Source organism: Oenanthe melanoleuca, chromosome 1 (genome assembly GCF_029582105.1).
Source record: "Oenanthe melanoleuca isolate GR-GAL-2019-014 chromosome 1, OMel1.0, whole genome shotgun sequence".
NCBI classification, from domain to species: Eukaryota; Metazoa; Chordata; class Aves; order Passeriformes; family Muscicapidae; genus Oenanthe; species Oenanthe melanoleuca.
The window spans coordinates 77,702,943-77,725,344 of NC_079333.1; the positions used below are offsets into that span (position 1 = coordinate 77,702,943).

Genomic DNA, 22,402 nt, shown 5'->3' on the forward strand with positions numbered 1-22,402 from the left:
TAATATTTTTCTACAGCAGTGCCTGAAAAATCAATAGAATAAGAGAACACAATCAAGACCAAGTACAACAACAAAGGAAAGGAAGAAAAACATCAATGCAACAACAATAACAAATTAGTCATGTCAGTCAAAGACAGGAAAATGAGCATTTAAAGCACTCTGAATATTGTTTTCTGTAGCAAGGTGTGTAAAGAAATCTGTCAGAGTCAAACTGTCCTTCTGAGTTCATATATTTGAGTTTTAAACATATGTTTCTCCTCTCAACATAGTATTACATTCAAGCAAAGCCATTTATTTCAATGGAGTTAGTCCTGGTTTATGTCATTGCGGATTGCTGACTAAAGAAAACTGGCCTATATTTACAAATGAAAATAAAATAATATTTTAAGATAATATCTGCCATACAGAGATTGGCTTGCAGTACATTTATTCTGTTCTGGTCCCAGGAATTAATCTCAGTACCTAGATTTTAAAAAGCTGTTGTTACATCAACGGTTTAATTTCATGAATATAGTGAGGCTGCAACAAAAAATGTGCATTTATAAGATTCAGCTTTAACAATTATGGGATTTAAATAGAGACAAAAGAAACCATAATGTACTTCTAACTGAATTGGAATATAGAACAGGAAGTCTCATTTCCTGAACTCCAGTGCTATACTATATCTTGTTAGCTAAACTCAGCTTATAATAGGGGTCATTTCCCCAAACATTGTTACATCAGAAAACACACATGAAAAGAAAAAAAATAAAAATACAAAAACTGTTTCTGCTTTCAATATAATTTGGGTAATATTTCAAATGTACCTTGCTCAGAAACTCCCACTGCTTCATAATAGTGGTCCAAGTTCTGTCAGGTTCTCTGTAGAAATACTACATCAAGACTTTAACTCCAGAGCAGAACAGGACTGGAAACGAACATCTCTCATCTCTGGATGCATGAGGAATTTTAAAAGCCATCCCAGGGGACCTTGGCTATGTTTTTGACTTGCTTCCCTTTTTTAAGAGCAGAACCTCAAGCCAGTGGAATCTAATCCTCATATATCCTCAGCCCTGGCCCTGCTCCAGGGCAGAGCTTCTAAGTTCCAGGCAGGCAGCGTGTGCTGGGGCATCCCCACACACGGGATGCTGTGAGCTTCCCATACTTGTTCCCTTCTGCAAAAAACCTTGCCTGTAATAAAGGCTGCCCAGTCTCTCATTAAAGCACTGTACCACAATATTCACAGCTTGAGCATAGTGTGAATGCAAAAACATGAAAGGGTGGGTTTATACCTCTAGAGGTATAAAATTTGCAATATCCCAAAACAGATGCATTTGGGATACTTTACTAAATAATAGCAAAGGCTGGTAAATGAGGTTCTAATGACATGGATGTTTTTCCACTGACTACACTGATTTCCTGGCTTTAACATGGCTAGAATCAGTACAGACACATCTCACTGGGAAACCACCAGAAACTTGCTTAAGGAGTTTACTAACAATCAATATTCTAAATAGATGTTACAGTAATACTTCTCTTCAAATCTCTGAGAGATTTTTAATCTTTACCAAAACATGGATTTGGGATTATTTATAGATTATTTTATTATAAAGATTACAATTGACATACCTAATTTTATTGTCATTATTTTGATAATATATGCTGGAACTTATAGTTCTATTATATATTAAAAAATAATTTACTTTTGAAGTGTGATGGCTATACCAGTTGTCACCACAGTCAGTTACATAGTAAGTTACAAGTTATTCAATACACAGGAATTTTTGCTTCCATCTATGTCTTCATTATCCTAAAGCCCTTCTCTACAGAAATCCAATTTCAACAAATATGTATGAAGAAAATGTTAAAAGTATTCATAAAAATTTGCATGCAATTTTTAGAGTATATTTTTAAAATATACATACTTGCATTATCTATTCTCAGTATAAACAGCCTAAAAAATTGGACTTTTCATTTGCTAGAATTTCATGAACAACATTCTGTTGTTTTGCAAGCTGGGTTTTATTTTCAAGAACATCTGCTTTTTTAATCCAGTGTATGTGTATAAAAATATAAAAATTTGTCTCAGCAGAGATGCTTTTAGTGCCTTTGAAAATGTTACTTTACAGTGAAAAATATACCCTTCTAAATGAAGTTATACTAGTAAAATATTATATTTTCTTGACACTTGGGCACAATAAATCACCTAATATGGGGTAAGAATATACTTTTCACTCTAGCAAAAGGTTTTCCATCTGGTATGCTGTTTATCATGAAAAATAAGTTTACATTATTAATTTTTTATATTTATCATCTTAAATTTAGTTGTCTATTATTACACACAGAGGTCTCCTAGATATGTAATTAAATTAATATAGATTTTAAGATATGGAAGAGTTGCTCAAGTTCTCCCTTGAAATCCAAGTATTTATCTAAATAAATACATTTTGTACAAAATTCTTGGTTTTTTTGCTTGTTTTTTTGTTATGAGAAGAACCCGTTAGTGTAACCCCCTAAATACCAAGAGCAAGGTAACCAATGTAGAGTAATGATCAGCAAATCATCAGTCTGCAAACTCTGAAAACACTTTTATTCTCCTAAAAGAATGAATAAAATGAGAAAAATATTTTTCTAAGTATTTCATCTTTTCCCCATCTCTGTAGTAAAGAATGCCCTCTGATTCTGGATTGCTAATATCTTTAAAATGTAATAGGAATACTTCATCATGATGCTTAACAGAGATGAAGTCTGTTGACAGGCCCAAGATACCATTTACATAAGTGTTCAGGCAAATTGAAGGCAACATCTAATCTAAGATGCAGAGGATCAACAAGAATTTAAATGCATTTAAAAAGCACTCTAGATATCATACTTCCTCCATGGAAAATATCTCCTAAAAGCTGCAATATCTTCACATTCCAAATGCAGACATAATATAATTTCTTTTTTTTTCCTTTCTAAAAAATATATAATGGATATATTTGAAAATATAATGCTTTAATAATGAAATTACCTAAATCACAACATCTTAAAAAATCATTTAAAATCTTAAAAATCATCAATATGCCAATATCATACAACAAAAGTGAAAATTTGGATCTTTTTTTTTAATTTGTGACCTGTCTGGTACCATTTCCTTCTAATTTCACTGAAGCAATTTAAAACATCCACAATGACTTCCAAGCTGCTGAGAACTTCTAAACACCTAGACTGAAAGATATTGTTTGCTGGTAGCTTCAGATCATCTTTACTGTTGTTTTTAATCATGAGGTTTTCTTCTAAAGATGAAGCATCTGAATCAACTCTTGGAATCAATATATTTTAAAGGTGAACATTCCCATCAGGCTCTCAAAGACACTTCAAAGGACCAAAATATTCATCTATAACTGCTGAAGCTTGTCACTTCAGCATTTATCATCACCCTTCATCCCAACTATTCTGCTGCATTCAAAGGGTCATCCCAGATTGTTCCATAAAGGCTTTAGGCCAACCTTGTATCAAACTCAGCTTTCAGCACATGTCTATCAGTTTTGATGAAGGAGAGAAGACAAGATGAGCTGAAGGGTGGGAGACTGTCAAGAGCTGATCAGCTTCACTTCAGAGCCACTTACATTATGGCCTATTCTTTTTGTCATTATGGACTAGGAGTTAGTTGGATATAGCTCTTCAGTGTGCATGTTCTAAAGGAGAAATCCACATATTTCATATACCTGCCCTGTTTGTGAACAAGGTCAATTCACAAATCCAAAAAGAAATCTGGTCTTTACTTTTTTAACATATCTCCAAATTAATTAGATCTCTCTACAAGCCAGAATATGTCTCCAGTGCCTCACTACGTTTGTATTCATCTAACTGATTGATGCTGTTAAGAAAATCAAGCTCACACACATTCTCACTTAGAGATGTTTGCTCTACAGTTCTGACAAGAGAAAAGTACAGTGAAAAGTACATAGAAAAGTACAGTATGCTTACTGTAGTGAAGTGGCATAAATGTGTTTCTTCTCTGAGGGAGTTTGGGTAGCCTTGGGAGTTTCCTCTGATTTGGACTAAGGGAATAAATTCTCATACACAGACACTCTACCCTTCCCCCCCAAAAAAAAAAAAAAAAAAAAATCCACCCTCTGTATAAAGAGAAAAGGGAGTATAAGAGAAATAATCTCTCACAGATCTACCTGCAAAAATATCTGTTAAGAAGATGACCTACAATTGTTATTGTCTTCTCAACAGAAACTTCTCAACAGAAATAACAACTGGAAAAAACATATATAGAAGATTTTGGTCTTCTTTCTCAAAAAAAAGTGATGAAAGTGCAGTTATGTCATACAAGGCCCTTTCCCATTCTCATCCCTAGGAAGAGCAGATTACATAGCTCACACATTCTTCAGCAACAGAACATAGTTATTGTAGAAGTGAAATAGACTTGTGATTTCACTAGGTTGGTGTAGGACAGCTCAAGTAGTAGGATTTAATAAAGCTTTTCACAGTTAAATTTTGCATATGAACATAATTTCACCCAAACTTAATTTTTATACCAAAATCCCTTTGTTAGGATTCATCTAATGTGACTTTTGAGGTCAACAGTGGGTAGAAGTGTTTGCATCTGATATAAAATGAGAGTATGTCCTCTTTAGAGACAACAGACACAAAATAAGTATTTTTATGACCTATTTTAGATGTCCACTTCATTGTGAACTGACTTAGACTCCAGAATTACCTATGTATCTCCACTGACTACAAAGAGAAGCTAAACTTTTCTATTTTTTGTGAATATCCATAATAGGTAGCTAAGTTTTTTTTTCTTCTTGTCATATGGATTACTTTATTTATCTATCTTCTGAGGTGTTATGACTGATATTTATCAAAAAATGATATTTAGGAATTCAGCTTCTAAGTTATTTTTTTGCCTTTTAAGCAATTCACAGATCTAAATACATTATGGATCTTAGTGCAAGACTGAAGTTATAAACGACTAAGTATTGATTAAATGATTTTTAGGCAGGGTAAGTGATAGAACTATAATTTGCATCTTGATTACTTTTCCCAGAAGAACCTGAAATGAAGAAGCAAGTTTGTCACAATCTCTGCAAGGTGCATGTGAAGCACACTGCTTGATGTAAAGAGAACAAGTGAACAAAGTGAAATTGAGGGCAGAGCCATAAAATCCCAAACTATGTGATGTTAATACCCTGAAACATTAAATAGTGTTCAGGTGAAATCCACTTCAATTACTCTGTGCCAGTAATCTGCAGTCTTTTTTTTCTTTCCCTAAATCAGGAATTATGTACCCATTGACACTATGAATGGGATCAGTATCTTGATGATCAACCAGACACAAACTTTTAAAAGTTAAGTGGGGTTAAAGCACTTTCTGGAAAGAACACCCTGGGAAATTTCTCTTTTAGGAGTGAAGAGATCTGACCCAAATCCAGTAAAGCATTTAAGCAATTGATTGATCACAAGAATGTGCATTGTCTTCCCTGAGTGCAGTACCATTCATCTAGCTCAAAACAGGAGACAGAGACAGACTGTGTCAGGATTTTAGGCCAAAATACAAATCCCTTAGCATATTGTCAGAGTTGCTTCTTGCACTATAGCAATATTACAAGAAGAGTTATATTTTACTACATTAATCCACATATTTGTCTTAAATTAGTTTTGAAAAATAATTCAATATTTACTTTTTTTAAAAATCACCTAAACAAATAACATCAAAAACCATAAAACTGTGCAAACCTTAATTTACACAGTCACATTAGTTTCACATCATTTTATACCAGAGTTTTAAAAAGTGTAAACATTTGGGTATTATGTATTTTTTTTTAAATACAGCATAGTATTCATTCTTAAAAAGAGCTTTAAAATAAATAATCATGTTTCAAGAGATTCAGAAAAGACACTAGTTCAGTAATTAATATGGGGATTTTTCTTGTTTGTATTAGACCACAAGTACAGATCTTCAAGGTTTAATTTGTATGGGTTTCTTCTGATTAGCTTAGGTATCACTCTTGCATAGAACTCTCATAGTATAAATATGTGATTAGGATGTGCAACTGAAATATCTAACTTTGTGGCAGATGCTGCTCTTTGTGATCTTTTGTAACTGAAGAGTTCTTTTATCATTTGAGCTTTTGGGTTTGTATTTCTCATCTGCTCTTTTCTGCCAGCTTAACGGAGATTTTAAATCAAAACCTAATTAGACTACATATGCTGTTTAGGAAAAAGATCTTAGGAAAGTAATGATTCATATAGGCTTTGATATTTCCAGATAACATCTGAGAAGAAATGTGATTTTAATTGTTTTAAATAACTTCCAATCACCCTCTTAGTCAAATCAAGTATTTGAGCACAGTTCTTTGATCAAAAAAAAATTCTTCAGTACAGAAATGCCAACTCTATATTCCTATCAACTACACCACCTATGCTTAATGATGAAACCCTACATTGACAGACATTTTTCAACTAAGTAGTATTATAACTCAGATATTCTATGACATAGTTTTGATACCAATACCATAATCCTCAAATCAGGGGTTATCAAATGATATTTAATTCCTGAAAAACAAAAATCTGTTTACATGTTGAGCACCTAGGATGTCAGCCAAAGTTTGCTTTTTAGCAATGTTGATATAAGAAGAGCTGGTATATTTTTATTTTTCCTCTTTGATATTCCACAAGGGGAAATTAATTATTTTAATGTTGTTTTAATTATAATGCACTTACCTGAATTATACATTTCAATATTTTAACTAGTGCTAAGAAAGCCCACATTTTACACAATCTCAACTTGCACTAGGTTAAGGAAACCTGCATCAAAAATGAAGACTGGTATCTTGTTCAAACATTAATAAACACATTTGCCAGGAAAGCCCTGGCCTCTGATACTTAATCCCAAAGATGTAAGCTCCAATTTAAAAAAAAAAAAAAAAAAACCAGAAAAAAAAATTAGAAATCTTTACATTTTTATGTCCTACTTAGCTATTTGACCCAGTTCTTAATCAGAAGTAGCCAGAATTTTCTTTTATTCCACAGAGCAATTGCCTGCTGCCTTAAGAATAAAAGCTTGAGTATTTCCCCTGACAGAAGGCTGACAAGTCATAATGAGGAACTGCGTCTTCCAACGTCAAGCCAATACAGTTTCTGCTAATTGTCTGAATACTGTGGTGTGACATGCTGCATGTAAAATTGATTTTCTGGAAACCAAGAAATTATACATATTTCTAAGAAAAACCTCTGCAAATATAACCACAAATTTATAATAGGCAATAACAAGATTTCATAAACTTTTTTTAAAATCTGAATTAAATTTCAAACAGAAAAGTAGAAGCGTAAATCCAGATTTCCATTTACTCTGTAACTTTAGTGATTCAGTAAAGCACAGTAATTTGTTTCACCACCTAGCTGAATATGTAATAAATTCCAATATTTATCTTATGCTTACTGTTTCACCATTACTAATACGTGACTATCAAGACAAGGAAACAATATATAGAGACATCAGACTTTAAGAAGAGTTTATAAGAAATAAATTAGAGACAGATTTATAGCAAGACAACACTGATATCCCAAGCTTCTAAACAACACATAAAGTTTACTGCCATGTAAACAATTTAAAAGGCATATGCATCAAAAAAAGTTTTATAAATGTTAAAAGTTATCAGCATTTTCTACAAAAACCCCAATGCAACTCAACAAAAGCTTAATGGTAAGACCTTATTTACAGGACAGCACACTTGAAAAAAAAAAAAACAAATCCAAAAAGCCCTGAGCATACTTATATATTAAAACTGAAACTCACTACATAGAATAGCTAAATGTGATCTTAAGTCAAACAGCAATGTAAAGCAGAAGTTTAAGATAATTTAAAATATTCTTCAGAGACCAGGAGACATGTAGTGGAAGACAGAATATTTTGAAAGTATAGTTCATCTTCTTCTGGTTTCAGATAAAAGAATGAAAACATAAAGTCTGAGGTTTATAATCATGCATCAAAGGCATTTTTGATATGTCTTATTTGTTATCATCAACAGTACTTTCTGGAAAGGCATAATTTGCTGAGAAACCCGTCATAATCTTCACACTTTACTGTGAGAACTGACTGAGTTGAGGATGGTGTATGGTGTTGGGGAGAGTTGGGGAAGGGAGAAGCAACACTCAATTGCAAGTTTGTGCTTGACTGTTATTCACAGTAATTTTTATTATCGTTTATCATCAGCTATAACTGGTCAACTGGATGAAAATCTCTTTTTCTGTGAACAAAGCTGCCCTCCAAGAATGCTAAAGACATATTAAATACAAATAGGCTAGCTAATAAGCCTTTCATCGTATTGAACCAAGGCTTACATACATGGTTATTGAGTAAAGGCAGTATTTTTAGCACTTTGTTTAAAAGAAAAAGCAGGTCACCACATAAACCATGACACCCACCAAATAATGTGTGTGACCTAAACCACATGGCCACATGTCAAGATATTTTCTATTCTGATGCTTTGCCAAAAAATTAGCTAAATAACCAACATGCAAAAAATTAGTATTTACTTACACACACACAAAATAATGTACTGATTGAGTTTCATAACCAAAGTATATATAAAACACCAGAAAGCCCAGCAAAATATTGCAACCTTCACAAAGTATTCTAGTTTCAAATTTCACCTCTACACTCTTCAGGACAGCCCATGCACAAGCACACGAAGACACACGTCAGACCGCTGGACGTGCCACCCGCACGAATCAAAAGGCTCCAGAGGGACCCAGAAATACCAAATCGGGGCAATCGGGGGTAGGGAGCGGCATCTCCTCTGCCTGGCCACGGGCTGTGTGTGCGCTGCCTGCAGAACCTTGGACAGCGGTCTCCTGTCCTCCTCACAGCGCAGCTCAGCCCAGCCCAGCCCAGCCCAGCTCAGCCCAGCCCAGCCCAGCCCAGCCCAGCCCAGCCCAGCCCAGCCCAGCCCAGCCCAGCCCCGAGGCTCACCCCACTGCGCTCCCACCCGCACTTCCCACCAGATTCCCTGGAGAAAGGGAAAACAGACTAAGTTGCACCCATGGTTTGGGTTTATTTCCTTTCCCCTTCTGAAATACCTTTCATTTTTAACACAGATTGGTTGGCCAAATTCTCAAAACATAAAGCAATATCATCTGGCACTCAGAACCGCAGAAATGTAGGTCGCTGGCATTTCTCTAGTTCATTGAAGTTTCGCACAATCATTTTAATGTCAACAACTTTTTCTCAATCATTAAAAAAGTATTTCTCCTCGTTGGGTGTGTGAAGGGAAAACCGTTAAACAGCATAAATTTGCTGTTCTGTTCATTTTCAACACCTTCTACACCCTGATATTCTGTAGAGAAACTGAACACTTTGTGGTAAAGTTCAGTCAAACTAAACTGTGATACAAAAAAATCACTTTGAGCATGTAAATGCTGATTGTTTGGCAGTATGGAATAGTAGTTCAATTTCTAATTATAGAGCTACTGAAATGACAATGATTTCCTTACAACAAGAGATATCTATTTACATTTGATACCCTTTTTTACTTATCCAATTCACTCTGGAAATAAAATATGTTTACATTATCAGTAACTCAGTACATAGCATATATACAATGAGTGTACACACACAGTTTGCAATCTAAAAACAGTCAAGTCAACACTTCTGGTGAGCCTAGTTTTTTCAGATTTAGAAAGAAAACATAAATACAGCAACTTTCCTATTTTATCCAATTGGATAGCAGGTAATTTCAGCTTCTGGAGAGACTCTGGATCCATTTTTGTGGCAAATATATGTGCAAATTATACTAAGTTTTTGGCGAATTGGCATTTTCAGGCATAGGCTGTTACCATGAAATTATTTCAGAAGGCTCTATTGAAGTTACAGAGGACAGAGGTACAGCCAGGCCTCCTATTCAGATTCACAAGCTCTGTTGTGTTCCACTGCTAAAGCAGAATTTGTTTCAGACTGGTTAGTGCTACAGAAGTTGAGGTAATCTAGTTCAGGGCAGAAATATTCACCTCCTACCAAGTACTCCAACAGGGGAAAAAAGTATGCAGTTAGCTATTTTAAGAACTGAGGACAACTCTTCTGCCCTGTCTTGAGAGATAGGCCAACTAATCTTGTGCAAAAGTAAAGAGAAAGCAACAACTACAAGAGCCAAAGTGGGACCCTCTGCCTTCTAGCAAAGGGAAGGAAAAACCTCTGGATCTCTCTGAGCCATCACCAGTGGCACCAAAGGAAACAGCCGCAGCTTATCAAAACGCTGTCACCATCATTCCCAACCAGGGGCCACTGCGGTGCCCGTCAACAGACACTCTAATCCTCCAGCTTTCCCCAGCTCCACAGATTTTGCCGGAGCGCCTGAAAACACCGTCCCGCTCCCGCTCCCGCTCCCGAGGAGGCCGGGCTCCGCAGCGCTCTGCCGCCGTCCAGCCCCGCCAGCCCCGGGGCCAAGCGCCCGACGGAACCCCCCGAGCCCCGGTGCTCGCCGCGGGCACGGATTGTGCCGGTCCCCCCGGCCCGTCCCGGGGCACCGCGGCCACCTGCCCACCGAGGGCCGGCGAGCAGGGCAGCGCCGTCGGGCAGCCCCGAGCCCGCTCGCCGCTCCGAGCCCCGCTCGCTCATTGTCATGCAGACCCTGTCGCTGCCTGCCGCCAAGTCGCATCCCAGCCCGCTGGAAGCCGGCAGCCGAGCCGGAGCCAATCGCATATTCATGAGAAAGGGGAAATCCAGCGCTACGCTCCCAGGGGACCGAGGATCACTTCTTTTCGCGTTTTCTCAAGCTTTCCCCTCTCTCCTCCTCTCTTTCAATAATGCGCTAAGGGGGGCATCCCGGCCCACACCGTCCGCAGCAGTATCGCCTGCACCGGGAGAGCGGCGGCGGCCGGCGCCAGGGGCACAGAGCGCAGCAGGCACAACAGGGTCCGCGGCAGCCACAACAGCCGAGGGAGGCACGCCAGCCCGACAGCCGGGGACGGGAAACACGGCAGGGGCTCCTACCTTACAATCCTCAGGACACGATTTCACCGAGTACTCATCCGACTGTAAATATTTCTGGAGCATAACCTCAAACTCTTCGTATTTCTCCTGAGCGTGCTGGTCGTAGCGCTGGTAAGCCTGGACGCACTGGCTGCAGGAGCCTTCCCCCTTCAGCACCACATCCAGACTGCAGTTCAAAGTGTCCGGATTGGACAACCCGGCGAACAACTCCCAAAGTGTGTAGGAATTACAAAAGGAAAGGTAAAAATCCGTCAGGTCCCAGCCGGGCGGCGGGCTGTGCCCCGCGCCCCGCGGCCGCCCCGGCCCCCCTCGCCGCCGGCACACCGCCTCCGCGTCGCCCACGCTGAAGCACTGCCCGGACGAGGAGCCCGGGGGGGGGCACGTCTCCAGGGGCCTGGCGGTGGAGTTCCCCAGGAAAGCAGCCTTGCCGTGCCGGGGCTCGGTGCCGTTGGTGCGGCTGCCGCGGCTGCCGCCGCCGCTGCTGCCGGGGGAGGGCGGGAGGGAGGGCGAGGGGGGGGCGAGGAGCCGGGGCGCGGGGGGCGCCGGCTCCCCCATGCCCGCCAGCAGCTCCGGCTCCGCGGGCTCCGGCTGCTCGGGCGGCGGCTGCTCCTTCTCTCCGGTCCCCGTGAATTTGGCCTCGGCGCAGAACCACAAGTGATCAGAGAGCAGGACCGTGAAAAACAAGAGCGATGCCAGGGACAGTCGCCATTTCTGAGCCCTCTCCGAATCCGTGAAGGGTTTCTCGTTCTCCCGGGGTGCGAACCAGATTTTTAAGCCGTCATCATACTGCCGACTACACATCCAAGCACCCCTGGTCATATTTTGGGAACGCACAGCCCTGGCCGACTCCACCGTGAGGGCTCCTTTGCCAGTGTCACCACAATATGCATTGACTTAAAAGATTGGGGGGATTTTCTTGCCTGTCTTCCCTTCTCTCGCTCGCTCGCTCTTCCTCTCACTCTCCCACTCTCCCCCTTCTCTCTTTCTTCCTCTTTTTTTCTTTCTTTCTCTTTTTCTTTCTTTCTTCTTTTTTCTTTTTCTTCCTCCGAGATATTGTTGGTTTTTGCCGGCAGCTCTGCCTTGGTCTCACCACATGAAATAGCCCCAGTCCATCCAACGCGGAGTGCCGTGGAGAAGATAAGAGCAATAACGCAGAGAGAGGAGGAGGAGGGAGAGGAGATGATGGTGGTGGTGGTGGTGGTGGTGGTGTTGGTGGTGGTGGTGGTGGTAGTGGTGGTGATAGTTGGTGGTGGCGGGGCTGCGCGACTGGTCCTTTCCCCCTCTCACCCAGGCATGGTCAGATCGCAGCTCCCCATCTCCCTCCTGAGAAAAGCCCACTGCCCCCGGACAACCGCATGCCGCGTCCCCCGCTGCCGACGGACGGCTACGGGAGGGCTCCTCGCCTCCTCTTCCTCCCTGCCGCCGCTGCTCCTCTTCCTCAGCCCCGAGCCGCGGCACAGATGCCTGCACCGCTGTCTCCGTCTCTTTCTTCTCTCCCCGCTCCGCTCTAACTGGAGAGACGCTGCTGCAGGGCTCCCGGAGCGCTGCCGAGGATGCTGAAGAGGAGGAGGAGGAAGAGGAAGAGGAGGAGGAGGCTGCCGGGGCCGCCGCCGCTGCTGGTGACAATGGGCTGCGGCTGCCGCCGCTGCTGCCGCCGGGCGCGGTGTCCCCGGGCGCACGGGGCGGAACTGCCTGGCTGGGGGCCCCCGATGGGCACAGGCATCTTGGGCCCCTGGGCTAAGTTGCCGCCATCTTCGTCCTGGAGAAACACTTTTTTGGGGGGAGCTCTGCCTTTTGCGTCATCTCCTCCCGCGCCGAGATCGCTCTATCCTGGCGCATTGGCAGCAGCAGCAACTCTGCCTCCTCCTGCCTGAGGAGGAGGAGGTGGGAGATGCACTGGGGACCACATGGACCCTCCAAAGGGCTTCCTCGATGCGACTCCTTCTACTCATCTCACCGAAGGGATTGCTCAGTACCTACTGTCCAGCCCTCTCTCCTTCAGGGTCTCCTTCCCTTTGTGGCCATGAAACACCATGTCCACGCAGGATGGTGGCTGGAGAGGTCTGTCTCCGTGCCTGTCCTTGTCACAGCAAATCACAAATGGCAAATGACACTACAGGCTCTGCATCCTGGCCAGTTTTGGCCACACAGGAAAATGCCTGAACACAGTTGCCTGTCTCTTAAGTCAGAGAGCTGTAAAGCAAAATGACCATAAGCCCCAAGCTGCTTCCCCAAGAGAAGTTTTACAAAACCCTGGTTCAACCCATGAGCTGGGTAAATACTGCCTGTCTGTGTGTTTCCCTGTTTTAGATATCACTGCTTAAAGAGAAAGACAGAGGGGCCAGGCTTAGCCCTCCTTCTAGGATGATGAAATCACCTAAGACTATGATCTCCACTTGGACCCACGGCAGAGATCCAAACACCTTCTGTCCCCAACTAACAAGATCTCTCCCTCAAATAAACATACTCTTTGGACACTCCAAAGTGTCCCTCACTCTTTTTTTCTGGCTCATTTATGCACCTTAATGTAACAGCAACAGAAAAACTTGGATCCCACACATAACACAAGAAAAGGTGCCAACTAGAGGTTGAACATTAACAGACAAAGAAAGACCTGGTGTTCACCTCAAGACATCAAGTATGCTATCTGGCCATAGGAAAACCAAGACGTGTATTTTAATTTCTCCATTGGGCTGGAAGAAGGTTTAGAAACCATATTTTTCTTTGTTCCACAGACTTTCTCTGTCCTGAGGGACTGATAATTGCCCTTGAGGAAGGTGCACAATGCATCACAAAAGGTGGCTTTGCCCCATTTTTTTGTTAAAGAAAGCCTTTTTTTCTAAACGAACATGGTCTATAAACTCATACAGCTTGCTGATGGTTCTTGAATCCAGTTTCAAAAGGTGTAGTGAGAAAAGATCTGAGACTAAACCATATCAGAGGAAACAAAACTTGTACCTCGTCTGACTGCAGCTGATCTTACCAAGGAATGTGCTGGAATTTCTGTCACTTTGAGCAGTAAATCAAGGCTAGATGTCTTTCAAAATGTTTGGTAAACCTCAAACAGGAGATGCAGACCTGAGGTATGAATTGCTGAGTGAGGTTCTATGCCCTGTGTTATGCTAAGTGTCAAAGCACATTATCACAATGGTCTCATCTGGCTTTACAAGTTTTATGAGTCAAATACTACAGCAAGCAGAAGTTATCTGTGGATTTTATTTTGATAGGATATTTAAAGACAGAGTGTGTTTATTAAGTGTTAATATTGTAAAGAAAGGTCTACAGTACTCGAATCAGAATATGTCTTTGCAATTTTCAATCAATCAGCTCACACTATCTGTTAATGATACATTATTAATTTTGATCTTGGACCTTTGATTGAAATTATTTGATATACGGAGTTTTGTACTGAATCTGCCTTTTTGTAATGACTTCTGTTTTGGGACAAGGCTGTGACCAAGCTTTTAAAAAGCATTCAGGGTAACTTCGCTACTCTAAAATGTAACATCATTTATTTAATTACCTTTTGCTAGTTATGTATTTCTTGTTAGAGTAAAGCGGCTGAAGCATAAATTCAGGAAAAAAAATTAAATTAAGAAAAAAAAAAAAAAACCAAGAGGGAAAAGGAGGGAAAAACTCCCAAACCAACTCAAAAAAAAAAAAAAAAAAAGCTGGGATAAGCAACAGTTTCCTGAGATTGGGTCTGAGATTTTCAAAATGTGCTCTACTAACATATGTGGCAGTGACTTAGTGACAGTGACAGTAATTATTCTGTGTTTTACAGGCAAACTTGAGGTGAAGAAAGTTGGCTTTGGAGTCCACACCTGGCAAAGAGGCTTAATTTATACATATATTTTTAATGTTGTTTCCCTTTTGTCCTGCTGAGAAAATGAGAGGATAATAGGCAATTTTGCAATTCACAATGAAATTAATAGAATTCTTTATCTCCATAGTGGAACTTCAAGAATTTGTAATGAAAATGTGCTGGTATTCAGATCTCCTTTGAAACTTAATATAAAAATAAATTCCTAAATCTTTGCTCCTCTACTTACACTTGTCTAAGATCAAAGCAAATATACTTGAAATCAGTTAGCTAGGATGGTTTAGATATACTCAGCTTCTCAAAAAAAAATCCATTTTCATGTCACGTAATATTTTCACACATTTCCCAACTTTTGTATGGAAAAATAGAGTGTGAGTTCTTTTTCAACACCTAGAAATAAACTATAATCATGCATTTGGTATTTTCAAAATGAGCATGTGCTTGCTTTTCCAGTGGCAGTTTTCTGTAACAGAGAACGTCATGCAGAGCTGGTGTTTCACCTCTTCTGTTTCATCCAAAGCTCCATTCTCTCTCCACCTAGCACTGTGAATAACTTGCAGCTTAGTTGCAGTAGCTGGTTCCTGATGGATCTGAGCAGATGCAGTTCAGTTCTCTGGTGCCCCTTAGTGTTAGGTCTTGGAGCTCAAGGAAAAAAATAAGGCTAAAAAAACGATATCTGAAAATCAAGAAGCTGTATGCAGTGAGGGAAAGAATGTGCTTTCAAAGTTCCTTCAAAATTTTGTTACCTTAAATCTGGTCTAATATTTGAAATGGTTTCATTAATTACATGAATGGAGAGAAAACCGAAAAACTTTCCTCAAAAATATTGCTACAGAAGTATGTCCCCACACTTACCATTCTTCCTAAATAACTCTAGTGGTGCAAAATACTTCACTTCAAAAAATTACATTTTTTTACTGGGAATATTTATTACCTGTGTTTCAAAGCTTGGCAAGTATGAGGAACTTATGGAATCCTGTCTTCCTAGCTGGTGGAGTCACTAGATATTTCACAGATGGGTCTCTTAAAAGTAATGTGGCTCAGTGTCATCTCTGCCACACTCTGCTTTAATCAATACAACCAGAGCTGGTGTTTAATTCTTTGGCTCATGGTATGTAAGACAACTGATTTATTGAGCACTATAGACAAAGTCTAATAGGATGAGCATGCACAAATTCAAGATACTTAGAGCTATTGTTTAACCTACATACCATGTGTTTTCTTTGTGAAAATACTTTAGCTTAGCAAGCAAAAATATTTATTGATGTAACATGTTATGGCAATAAACTCTTTTCAGAATAGAAGGCTTTGCTGTTTCAAAGCAAATGTTCTTATATTTTTGCCTAATATCATGCAAACAGTAATTTCCTGCATAATTCCCTTTCTTTACTTTGTTGATTACAAAACTGTAACATCAAAAGAGCAGTATATAGGTCTTTCAGATGTTTTTTAACAGGTTTGAGAGACACGTCTTGCTTTGTAATGTATGTTCTTTATATAAGAAAAAGTTTTATTTTGTAATTGCTGAGCAGTGTTTCTTTTTGTAAAAGGCAGGTTATTTTTAAGAGACTAGATTTCATTTTATTTTTAGGTTGATTGGTCTACTGATAGGAACAATTGTTGCAAAGATTATTAGCAGAAATACTCAACTAAACCTTTGCACTGGAGGCTCATCCACCACTTTCAATACCAAGCAAACATAATCAGGCCCTTCACTGTGCCTCTTAGTGATTTTTTAACAGTTTAAACTATTTGTCTTCAAAAAGAATATGTATACATTCTTCATAAGCAAAATGGTATGTCATTTATGTGATTTAACATCCTCAGTGTGGTTTAGTTTTTGGTTTATTTCAACATTTTACAACAAATTTTGGGTATTATATTGCCCATTCCCTGGGAAGTGTGTCAGAGATTTAATTATCTTGATCCATTTGATAAAAATAATATCCATGATGGTTGTAAGATACAAAGAAGTTAAGAATATTGAAGAATTTTTTTTCTCATCACATTCCTAATGTCTTAGTTTCCTACTCAGTATTTTTCAGAAAGCTCAATTTTTGTGAGAAAGCTTCAAGCATCTGGGCCTGATTGCTCCAAAGCAATGGGAAATTTATGTTAATGTTATCAGAATCTTCTAATCCTTGTTCGAACAGCACTAATGCAGATTTTAAGATTCTTCCATTCTTCTTTGTTCACACTTTCCACATTACCTTCAATTTCGTCTCTTTGGCTTGATTTCTTAAAGCTTTTCTTACCAAATTAGAGAATTAACTATCACACGAAAAGTTATAAAAGTTTGTCCAACTGGATTTTAAAAGGCTGTGCAGTAGAAACTTTGAAGATACTGAGGTCATTGATTGAATTATCTTGCAGATGTTTTCTTGGCATCCTATGAGAGGTATCCTTGGTATCCTGTCTTCTTGTTAGAGAATGAGAACATGTTTTTGTTTGTTGACATTTTCATCTGTGGAACGATGAATGGATAGCATAGGGAGTCTGATGATGTCTCTCAAAAAACTGTAGGTCATATTTATCTTGGCATCTTTATAATGAGAGCTCAGCCATAATATTACATCCAGTGGGCATATTTGGACATGATCTATGTGCTAAATAGTGTGCTAAAGCTATTCTTCATTAACTGAAGCCATCAAAAAAGTGAAATATAACTTTTGCACATGAGTGCAGCAGGAAGAAGATAATATAAATGTCTCACACAAATTAGCCCATGCCTTTTAGAGTAAGGTCTGATCCAAAGCATGCTGAGATCAGGGTTTCCCTGATTGCAATGGGTTTTTAAACCAAGCATGTAGAAAGGAAACAGACAGAAGAATAAAGATTTCCCCCATATGGGGATGGAAAGAAAAGGACTGAAAGCACCACCAAAAGGTAGATTATGGCTTTTAAAATATTTTTCCTGTTTCCCTCTCTTACTAATTGTATACATTTGCTGTCTTCTAATAAATGTAATAGCCTCACTATGTGATTGTACTTTTGCAGATGCCAAAGACATCTTTTACATCTTTTCTCCTTGGTTACCTTGTAGGTATCCTGGCTCTTCCTTGTGTCAAAACTAAGCTCATAGGAAAGAGATAATATTTGATTATTCTTAGAAATACTCTTTTATAATATTTTTCTTAAATAAGAATATCTGTGCACTGTGTAGGAAGTCTTAGGTTTTGGTTATTGAGTTAAATAGTTTTTGTTTGCTGTCTCTTGTTCTCATGGAAAGGAAAAAAAAGTACTTTTAGACATAACCTCACTGTTTCATTCAGTCTTGTTTTCCCTTTAAGCATGTTACTGGAGAATGTTTTTTATCAGCCTGAGTTACAAGGTCTGCATTAGGCAAGTTTTATTTTCTGATGTACTGATATGATTTTTTTATTCCAGAATTCAAACTTGAATTTGTAGCTCCATGTTCATCCATGTCTGTAGTATGAAGGATGTGGAAAAGAGAAAGAACTAATTTAGAAATAATGTATGCTAGCAAGCAAACTTCTCCCTACTTTTCACCACACATTTTATTCCATCTTCCTTGGAAATATGCCATCCTAGAAAACCCTTTTTGGATTGACCATGTGAAAATTTGGTAATGTCTTTATATTTCAAGCACTCATGGCTGCAATGTAAATTTTGTATGCATGACAGTGTGGGCATGCAGGAGGCTTTTCTACGTATGGGGGCTTCTTGTTTGACCAGAATAAATATCCTTACTACTAAAACATAGGTAGCTATCTGCAGATTTGATATAGAGCTTGAATATAGGTTGAATAACTATAATTGTAAAACATATATGTGTCTTTTAAAAATATAAACAATTTCAATGCTTTTAATCTCATGTAGCTTTAGCTATGTAGACTTAAGCATCCAGTCAAAGCTTATCCTTCACCATGTTATTAATAAGAAAATAGAGCTACCTGCAGAAAACAGCTCAATCCATCCCTAAATAGGTTTCTAAGACAGGCACTCTTGTATGGCAAGCCATCTTCTGCCATCTCTTTACTCTAAATATGGAAGAAATGTCCCTGATTAACTTGACATTGTTTCTTATCTAAGCTGGTTTTGGCTGAGAATAATTTTCTTCAGAATAGCTGGCACAAGGGTATGTTTTGGATTTGTTCTGGACACGAGTGTGGGTAACACAGGGGTGGTTTTGTTATTCCTGCAAAGTGCTTGCACATCACATTCCACCAGTGAGGAAGCTGGGGCTTCACAAGGAGCTGAGGGGGTGAAGGGTATCACAACCAGGACAGCCAGGACAGCTGACCCCAGCTGACCCCAGGGATATCCCAGACTATATGGTGCCTAGCTCAGCATACAAAGCTGGGGGAAGAAGGAAAGCAGGAATGTTCAGAGTGATGGTGTTTGTCTTCCCAAGTCACTGCTGAGTGTGATGGGGCCTGGCTTTCCTGGGGATGGCAGAACACCTGCCTGCCCATGGGAAGTGGTGGTTGAATTCCTTGTTTTGCTTTGCTTGTGTGTGTGGCTCTTGCTTTACCTACTGAATTGTCTTTATCTCAGCCCAAGGGTTTTCTCACTTTTGCCCTTCTGATTCTCTCCATCAACCCACAGGAGAGGAGTGAGCTGAGTGTGGCTGAGTTGCTGAGTGGGGTTTGAACATGATACTATTGAACCCAGCATGTAATATTTAAAAGACAAGCAATCATTTTAAATTAATCAGCAGGATTTCTGGCTCTGTCCTGGTGTCCTATAAAAGATTCTTCCTGAAGAAAAAAACTACAGATGAGTGTCAAAGTACATATTTGACACTTTTATATCTTTTGTTTCTAGTTGCAGTTACTAGTAAAGCAGACATGAATGAAGCATACATTGACAGTCATTATTTTTGGAGCCAGGTCGTATCCTTTTCCATCAAAATGTAATATCCTGCCTTCTGCCAACTGGCTGCAATGCCATCTGCCAGGAAGAGAGAGATAGGGTGGGTTTTTTCACTCTGCCTTCCAGGGTTATTCCTGTGAAGAAGGCATGTGACTCAAGTTGTAGGATGACTCAAGCTCTTATGGTCTTCTTGGAGTCATCCCACAATCAATTTAATGTGTCTGACCCGAAGACAAATGTCTCCTTTTGTCTGCAACACCACCAGCAATTTTCTAAACTTTGGCTTCTGTTCCATATGACTTGTAAAAGACTGAGAGAACTGAGCACAGGCTGAAAGCAAAGAGCTCCTGATATTTTAGTCTATTTCCACTCTTTAGATGGGTACAATTCTGGATATTCTCTTTTCCTCAGTATCTCTGTTTATAAAAAGGGCAGGCTAGAAGAATTAGGTAATGCCTGCAAAGTGCTGTTTTAAATAATAAAAATAATGAATTTACTCTTGATGGGTTACTATATAGATCAGTATGTAATGTTATCTCATCTAGTTCCTAAGGACTGAATATTTGTGATTGTTTCAAAGAGATTGCTCTCCATTTCTGGGTGGCTATAGACCTCTGTGAATATGCAAAAGTTTTCTACAAAAGAGATTTTGTTCAGATCATTCTCAGTCTTAGAGTAAACAAACAGTATTGCTTTTCTAATTTTCCAGTAAAATACATTACTTGATATTTGGCAATATATTACATTTTCATTGCATTAGATTGCTGGAAAAGAGGTACTTTATTTGCATGCTTTTATCTTGTGGGGAGAAGACAGAGAAAAGAAATGTAATTACACTGGGTGCTTTAGTCTCCTAATTAGTTTCACTGGGTCTTAGATTTAACTCTTACATTCTGTTAAAGTTCATTTTTTTCTCTTTCCTTTTATCTTGTTCTCTTTTTTTTTTTTTTTTTTTTTTCTGGAGGCAGCCCCTGATGGCTGGCTGTGGCTTTGTGACACTCACTTTTCCCACAGCACTAGAGCAAATATTGCTCCCAGCCTGTTACCTAGCATATTCTGAGTCTTGCTAGGGATAGGCAGATTCTGCCTCTAAGTACCACCATTATGGGTATAATTTGCTTCAAGCCACAAACAGGGCTGGCTCAGGGTCAGTGGAAGTGCACTGTGTGTTGCTGAGGTGACTGGATACTCTCAGAATTCACAGACCATCATTTTATAAAAGGTTGGCTAGCTCAGCTGCATAAGGGCTTCATGAAACAATAAGAGAAAACCCTTCAGAAGGGTAGTGAACTTCAGCTTCTTTCCATAATTCCTCTAAAAGGATACTGCAGTTTCACTGTCATTACTTTTTTTAAACATTTGTTATCATTTCTTAAAGGCAACAACTCCTTGAAATCCTGAATTTTGTCTGAATTACAGACCAGATCTCTTTTAGTAAACAAAAACACATAAATGAAGGGGGAGTCACTGCTTTAGATACCCAAATTAACACTGACAGTGAGGGAATTCATTAATGTAAGACAGCTCATCTCTGAAGCCCTTCCTTTAGTCAGTGTAGAGTGAGAGGCTCTTTTGAAGGGAATAATTTGAATTAGACTCCTTTTCCACATCACCCTGAAGAACATCTCTCTCTCCTCTCTGTCCACTGAGCCCCAGGAGGGAGCTGGTTTAGTTTGGCTCCCAAAGTGAGGGTTATGGCTGCTCTCCAGAGTCTCTGATGTGCAGGGAACACAAATTAAAATCATGAGAAGGTGTAGTAAGTGGTTGACAGACATAAAGGATCAGGGAGGGTGAGAGTGCTGTAGCAATAAATTCACTGTTAAGGGAAAACCACTGGGGACATTGCAATTCATATTGACTTTACTGACACTAGGAGAAATCCTTTTGAAAAGGAAAACTACTGTTTCACTTTTTCCATGTTTGCTTTCTTTTTAATTAAGAGAAATGTTTCTGGCTGCCTTATTTATCAATGCTGCAAAAGCCACCCTCTTTCCTTTCAGTTTCTGCAGTGGCTAGCTTGAATAAAAGAGACAAATTTGGGGGTTCAGAACAGTGAAACTTGTGTTGCTCATAAAAGGTGTCAGCCCAGACCAAATTAAACAGCTCTTTGACCCGCTGGTTTTAAGTTTAGCCCTAGAGGGATTATACTCTTGTCTTAGGGTATTCTAAAAGCAAAGCTGACATAGCTAGGTTAAGAAGTGACACAAAGAATGGACAAGAAAATGTGCTTTATAGACAGAGTAATATGGAGAACTCCATGTTATATGAAGAAATTCCCCAGAAATGTGAAGTTAGGACTTGAAATTCAAGATTCTTGGTAGCCTTCTGTCAGAAACTTGAATTCTTAATAGTAATTTACCTACCCATCAGATGATGAAGTTACAGATGAATTAACATTGGCATATTTTTAATATTGGGCATTTCAAAAAGTTTTCATGGTAAAATTACCATGATGGGTTTTTTTTATGATCTTCTACAGGGGCACAAAACCATTCTATGTACTTTACATAACTTCATTTCAAAGGCTTTGACATATTTCCTAGGCAAGTTTTTCCCTCTTTAGGTACTGGAATAGTAGAACCATGTAAACTGGTGATTCTTGGGGGAAACAGGAACTATTTTTAGTAGCCAGTTGCATTCCAAAGAAGACTCTTCTGTTGCCAAGAAAAAAGAGAAAGGCTCTTTCAGGGTGCTTCAGAGCGTGTAAGTTTAGCTTTCCAGTGCCAAAATTATTTCAATATGAAAATTTAAGTTTTCAATTTCACAGATGCACTTGA

The 22,402-nt window shown here is 39.3% G+C and overlaps 1 protein-coding gene across 1 annotated transcript in view; it reads right to left on the minus strand.

Moving 5' to 3' along the window:
- The window catches only part of NALF1 (NALCN channel auxiliary factor 1), a 421,862-nt gene extending 410,077 nt beyond the window's left edge, over window positions 1-11,785 (minus strand). The window contains exon 1 of the mRNA XM_056489888.1: window positions 10,967-11,785. Coding sequence (XP_056345863.1) covers window positions 10,967-11,785 — 819 coding nt within the window. The remainder of the gene's footprint in view (window positions 1-10,966) is intronic.
- Window positions 11,786-22,402: the final 10,617 nt, after the last annotated feature.